The sequence below is a fragment of the Musa acuminata genome, chromosome BXJ3-7 (genome assembly GCF_036884655.1).
Source record: "Musa acuminata AAA Group cultivar baxijiao chromosome BXJ3-7, Cavendish_Baxijiao_AAA, whole genome shotgun sequence".
NCBI classification, from domain to species: domain Eukaryota; kingdom Viridiplantae; phylum Streptophyta; class Magnoliopsida; order Zingiberales; family Musaceae; genus Musa; species Musa acuminata.
The window spans coordinates 4,096,908-4,103,208 of NC_088355.1; the positions used below are offsets into that span (position 1 = coordinate 4,096,908).

The 6,301-nt window shown below is 34.7% G+C and overlaps 1 protein-coding gene across 1 annotated transcript; it reads left to right on the forward strand.

Moving 5' to 3' along the window:
• Positions 1-776: 776 nt before the first annotated feature.
• Positions 777-6,169, forward strand: LOC135643686 (methylthioribose kinase 2-like). The gene is made up of 6 exons (XM_065160970.1): positions 777-1,082; positions 2,420-2,729; positions 3,274-3,448; positions 3,568-3,769; positions 4,931-5,145; positions 5,736-6,169. The coding sequence occupies exons 1-6, from the start codon at positions 870-872 to the stop codon at positions 5,908-5,910; spliced, it is 1,290 nt and encodes a 429-aa protein (XP_065017042.1). The 5' UTR covers positions 777-869; the 3' UTR covers positions 5,911-6,169.
• The last annotated feature ends 132 nt before the right edge of the window (positions 6,170-6,301 follow it).

Here is a 6,301-nt window from a genome sequence, read left to right on the forward strand (position 1 = left end):
TCTTTTTTTTTTTTTTACAAAATACATGGAATATCTTTTTTTCTTTTTTTTCTTGTGGACTAATTTAGTTATAATATTTTTGTACTATGCTATACAAATTTTATAAAAGCATTATGTTTACGGTATTTTTACACTATGTTCTAATGTTTTTGATAATATTAAAAAACTTATAATATAATATTTTAAATTTAATAATATTGAATAAAATATTATAACACAATTTCATAATATTATAATATGCTATATATTAATTTTATTATAAAATATTTATTGATATCACTAAAAAAATTATAACTGAACTAATTCACCCTATCAATCTGTGTGTGTGTATATATATATATATATATATATATATATATATATATATATATATATATATATATATATATATATATATATATATATATAAAAGAAGGTAAGTGGCGAAAGTATTTTAGGTATTAAAAAAATTTTTGAAAATGTGAAACGTTTTTCGGAAAAATAAAAAAAGAGGATTTTCCAAGAATTCTCCCTAAAAAATCTTAGTGTGACCGTTGACTATTTTCATATGATGCATATGCATTGGCTGTTGCTAAATATCCGGCTGGGATTGTAATTGCCTGACCCCGGCAGAACACCGCTACCTAACTCGTGATTGGTAATCACGTTGTGGGTCCGAGTTTTACAATACCTGGAATGAGGGAGATTTTAAACGGGTAGATTGAAACATCAAGCTTTTATTCCTCGACCGTGGAACACAAGTTTTAAGCTAATTTGATTCCGCTGCCGTCGAACGTCATTTCAAGAAACCGGTCAGGTTCACTGAAACGGCACTCTGCAGTCTCCTATTTGATCGGCTTCTTATTATTCTTTCTCTCTTCGTGTAATCCATGGCGGCGGTGGCGGTGGCGGCGGCGGCGGGAGCCGATGGGTTTCGAGCTCTGGACGAGGCATCCTTGGTGGAGTACATCAAGGCCACGCCGGCTCTCCGCGCCCAGTTGGGCGAACGGTTGGAGGGCCTCGCCATTAAGGAAGTCGGCGATGGCAATCTCAACTTCGTCTACATCGTCGCTGGCCCCGCCGGATCCATTGTCATCAAGCAGGTAGTTTTTCTGACTATTTGATTTAGCTTTGTGCATTGTTTGCTGTATGCGGACTTCATGGTCACTGGGTTTCGCTTTCGGACCGTATGACTGTAGTTAGATCTGAGAGGTAGAAGGGTTGATGCTTGACAAGACAAGGTTTCCGATGGTATGAATAATCACTTATTCACACTCATTCATTGAAGTAAGGTATAGTGTTGGAAAATGGATTTTGAAGTAGTGGAAATGCATAAAAGCAAACCACATAGGATTCAGGCAAAGCACAGAGATGTTTCCTTGAATACTGTAACTTCTGCACAACATCGATGTAGGATTCTTCTGGAGATCCAGCCCCTGATATTCAACGCTGAGATTGCTAGTCTATCAAAAATTACAGTGGGTGTGTATAACAGAGATGTCTCCTTTGAGAGTCTGGATGGCTGAAAATTGTTGGTGAGATGGAGATAAAGGGAAAATGGAAACTTAAGTTGCAACCATGCTTGTGAACTGGAATATTTTTCTCGTCATCAATTTCTCCACTCCATGGATATTCCGTTCCTAGGATCTCTATCTAAGATATGAAATTCTTGGTTGATCTATGGGAACAATATTCGATTCTCAGTAGAATAGAAAGTGTTTTTTAGTGTCAATGACAAAACATTATTTAGAGGCAATAGGAAAGAAGAAACTTGCTAGAGATTGAAATATGAAGAGAGGGAAACTTCTTCATTTGTTTAGAGCTATTGTCATATATTTAGAGAAGTAGAGAAGTCCCAATCATGAGGCCATGAATTATATTAGGGGGAAAATCCAATTGTAATATTCTTGAAAGATGATAATATAATGTGTTGCAACAAGATGACAGTCTGAGTAACATTGATGGGTTTGTAGTGGTCTATGGTTGGTAGACTGTACGCTCATGTTTCTAGCAACCACACTCCTAAAACTTATTATATAATGTTATATCCATTTGTTTGACTTTCTTATAAAGATTTAATTGTTTCGTTGATGTTCATGTCAAAATAATGGTTTATATGCATGGAAGTGCTAGTTTTTGATACTAATCTACTTAATGAATACTTTATTTGGTTTTATATGATTGACATGGCTTGCTTAGAACTGAAAGTGAAAAGTCTTTCAGTTTTTCTGTGTCGAACATTGTTGTTCCTCCCTTTGTAGTGTAAGAACAAAACCATTTCTTGTGTTTGAGTTTTTTCTTTGAATCTTTCTTCTGCATGATATATCACTTATTTGGAATTTTGCTTTTTGTTTAAAAATTATATGATATTAGCTGTATCCTCCTTTCTACTTTTCTGATGCTGAATCAAGTTGATCTCATTTGTCTGCATGGCAAACAGGCTATTCCATATCTTCGCTTAATTGGTGCTTCATGGCCTCTGACGAAGGAGCGTGCTTATTTTGAGTCACTTGCCTTAAAAGTGCATGGTAGTCTGTGCCCAGATCATGTGCCACAAGTTTACCATTTTGACCAGCCATTGTCTTTGATTGCTATGCGTTACTTGGAGCCTCCACACATAATTTTGCGGAAAGGGTTAATTGCTGGAATTGAATATCCATTGCTTGCACAACACATGTCGGACTATTTGGCAAGAACACTTTTCTTCACATCGCTTCTTTATCATTCCACATTAGAGCATAGACATGCAGGTACAGTTGTTAATTACAAATCTTGAATATAATGAATGAATATTGTTGGAAGTATTCTATTATTTACTTCATACTGTTCATTTTTCTTGAACTTTATAACTTTGTAAGTATGCATCTAGAAACAATATTTTATTGTTTATTTTGTTTGATCTTTACAACTTTGTCATTGTGTACCTAGGAACAAGATGTTTAAGTTGATGAATATAAAAATTTTGAGAGTTCTTTATCTCCTTTTTAACTTGCCTTTTTCAATGCTTTTAAATGTAATTCTCAAATTCTTGACAGATTTTTGAAGGCCCTTCTTTTTTTTTTTTTTTTTGCTTTTTTTGGTGTCATCATTTGCACGGTGATATATATGTTGATCGAGGACAATTAGTTTTCATGCTTCAGAAAGTCAATAGAGATGAGCAGAACCAGGAAATTAGGAGCTTCTCACTTTTATATTTTCTGCATGATAGTTAAATATTGATTGCATAACATGCTGTTGTTCCTTATTTATCATTTATTTGCTTATGTCAACAAGCTTTTGGATTTAATTTTGCAGTTGCGGAATTTTGTGGAAATGCAGAGCTATGCAGGCTCACTGAGCAAGTTGTCTTTTCAGACCCATATAAGGTGGCCCAATATAATCGATGGACTTCGCCACACCTTGACCATGATGTTGAGGCAGTTCGGGATGATGACATTTTAAAGATTGAAGTAGCTGAATTGAAGTCTATGTATAATTGTGTTTCAACATGCTTCTCTTATCATGTTTTCCTTTTGTTTTTAGTCCGTGAACCTTATTTGGTTTTCTTTTTCCTTGTATACTTAGTGCTGCCTAAATCTTGTCACGTAGGTTCTGTGAGAGGGCACAAGCTTTAATTCATGGAGATCTGCATACAAGTTCTGTCATGGTGACTATTGATTCAACACAGGTCATTGATCCAGAATTTGCATTTTATGGACCTATGGGGTTTGACATTGGGGCTTTTTTGGGAAATTTGATTTTGGCCTTCTTTTCCCAAGATGGACATGCTGATAAAGATAACGATCGCATGGTATGCATGAGAAAAGATTATAAATATTTATATTTTCATTTATCACAGGCTTATAATCTTTTTAGATTTTCTGTAGCATGTAGTATGATTTGAAGTAGAAATGCATGTAAGAGTAAGACAACTATTGGAAATTCCTTCAACATCCTTCTTTTTATTGCTTCTGAGGCATTATTTTCTTCCTTCAATTCTGTGTCGCAGTCTATATTAGGTTTTGAGCTATAAACCCATGTTTCAATTTCAAATGTGGTGTCAATATATTATGGCTAATGAGCCAGGTTTTGCATTATATTGCCTGGAATCACTTTGCTAATATTTATGCTAAGATATGACTGATGTGTTAATAAATTTATGCTAATATTTGAATGATGAATAATGATGATATCTTATTGATTATTTTTGGGACCAATTGAATCATTGGTGTCTTACACCATGTTTTAACCAAAGTAAAAGATCATTGTGATGTAAAATTTTGAAGTTAAAATATAGATATTGAAACACAAAAAAGGCAAGTAGATATTTGAAGAAGTTTCGTAGCATTGCATCAGAGCATCATTTTATCTTAGCAACATATGCAAGCTTGTTTTTGATATTCTGTCATGTGGACATATGAGATGAGAACTTAAATAGCAGAAGAAACTACAAGGAAGCAATTGGCTAACAACAAGGACGTAAATAGAGGGGTGTCAATAATGTCCCACCATAATTCTGTTTTACTATCAAGTAAGCTGATATATAGATGAGTTTTTTGGGTTTTACAGAGGCTACTATGATGATAAGAGAAAAGTTGATTGCTATCTGGCTAAAAACCAGAGTTGGTGGAACTTGATGGGGATCATGGCCCTGAAAATTTCGTGAGTTTCTCAGTCGTTATGTTGTTCTGAAAAGTCATTAAGAATTTTGGTAAAAAGAAGTAAAACTTCAGAAATTTAGCATACGTAAGCTTGATATTTGTGAGCTACCCTGGTGGAAATTTTGATCATGGAGTAGTTTGGAGGTAATTTTTGCAGCACAGTTATCTTCTTTCTTTAATATTGACATTTTCTGATACTTGTGACTCTTAATAGGTTGCTCAGTTTGCTTTCCAAATGAAAGTTTAACTGCGACGACCAATATTCCCTTTATAACTATTATTAGTATTCTCACAGTGATATCATGTTGCAGGTATATAAACAGTGGATTTTGAGGACGATTGAAGAAACTTGGAATCTTTTTCATCATAAGTTTGTGTCTCTCTGGAATGAAAACTTTGATGGTCATGGTGAGGCATATCTTGTAGATATATATAATAAGCCAGAACTGCAGCTTCTTGTCCAGAAAAAGTACATGACTGATTTATTTCATGATGCTCTTGGATTTGGTGCTGCTAAGATGATAAGGTACTTCTTGTTGAGTTCTATTTCAATCTTGCTTTCAGTCTTATTTCAAGTTTCTCAGTTGTGTAATTTGTTGCTCATGTATGTTAGCAAAAATGTGGGACTGTAGGACTTCTCTGTTTTACATTGTGAGTATATAAGTAGTTATATACCACACACAAGGGGATAATGTATATATTCTGAGTCATGCCTTTTATGTTCCTGTCATTCTTCAGTCTACATGCCGAAAAGCTTAGACCTTTTGTTAGCGTAAATAGTGGAGGATCTAGATATCTATAATTTTTCATGCCTGTAGAAGAATGCTATATGAATATTTGGCTTCTCTGGTTCTTTTTCTGATTCAATACACCTTCATTATACTATTTACTTCAATTACAATAGATGCAGTTATGAATCATATAATCTGTCTACTAATAAAGCTCATTTTCATAGTCATAATTAATCTGAAACAGATTTGGAAGAGTTATACGGTAGCTTTCTTGTTAAACTCTCGTTGAGTTTTAGTTTCAGCAGTCCTCAGAAGTAAAAGATTGATTACTTCAAGTTGGAGTGTTTGTGTTTTCTGCTTTCACTACTCCTTGGCTGGCTTTCAGGAGAATCGTTGGGGTAGCTCATGTTGAAGATTTTGAATCAATTAGTGATGAAACCAAGCGGGCATTGTGTGAGCGTCGTGCCCTGGACTGTGCCAAAACAATTCTCAAGGAAAGGCGCAAGTTTGAAACAATAAGCCAAGTCATTTCAGTCGTCCAGGAGATTTCAGCTCCCTAACAGTTGTAGAAAAACACACACACACCAAAAAAAAAAAGCGGTAAAAGAAAAAGTCATTTCTCCTGTTCAGGGTTCCTAGAGCGAATGTCTCATTGTGTATCACTAGTTGTCATATCCTGAAAGTTTCTTGCCCCATGTTGATTCAGATGTGAGTTGAGGTTTATTAGTGTGTATAACTAGATGTAGAAGAGAATTATGCTTGCCATGGTTTTGGTAATGCTTTAAATTATGAGCCCTGGAATAAAATCTGCACGTTATATTTTGGTGCCTTTGTAATGAGATTGCTTTTTATCACCTCGTTCACCATTTGATTGTTTCTACTCCCCTTTCTCTCATATTTACTAATTTCCCACAAGTTCGATCATATTCTTGCCTTGAGCATTCTTTCATG

What these genes read in the sequence shown, in the direction of transcription:
- LOC135643686 (XM_065160970.1), top strand. Translation starts at nt 870, where the DNA reads ATGGCGGCGGTGGCGGTGGCGGCGGCGGCGGGAGCCGATGGGTTTCGA. An exon ending in GTAGCTGAATTGAAGTCTAT is followed by an intron (nt 3,449 to 3,567) that starts GTATAATTGTGT and finishes CTTGTCACGTAG; the next exon opens with GTTCTGTGAGAGGGCACAAG. An exon ending in GGTGCTGCTAAGATGATAAG is followed by an intron (nt 5,146 to 5,735) that starts GTACTTCTTGTT and finishes GCTGGCTTTCAG; the next exon opens with GAGAATCGTTGGGGTAGCTC.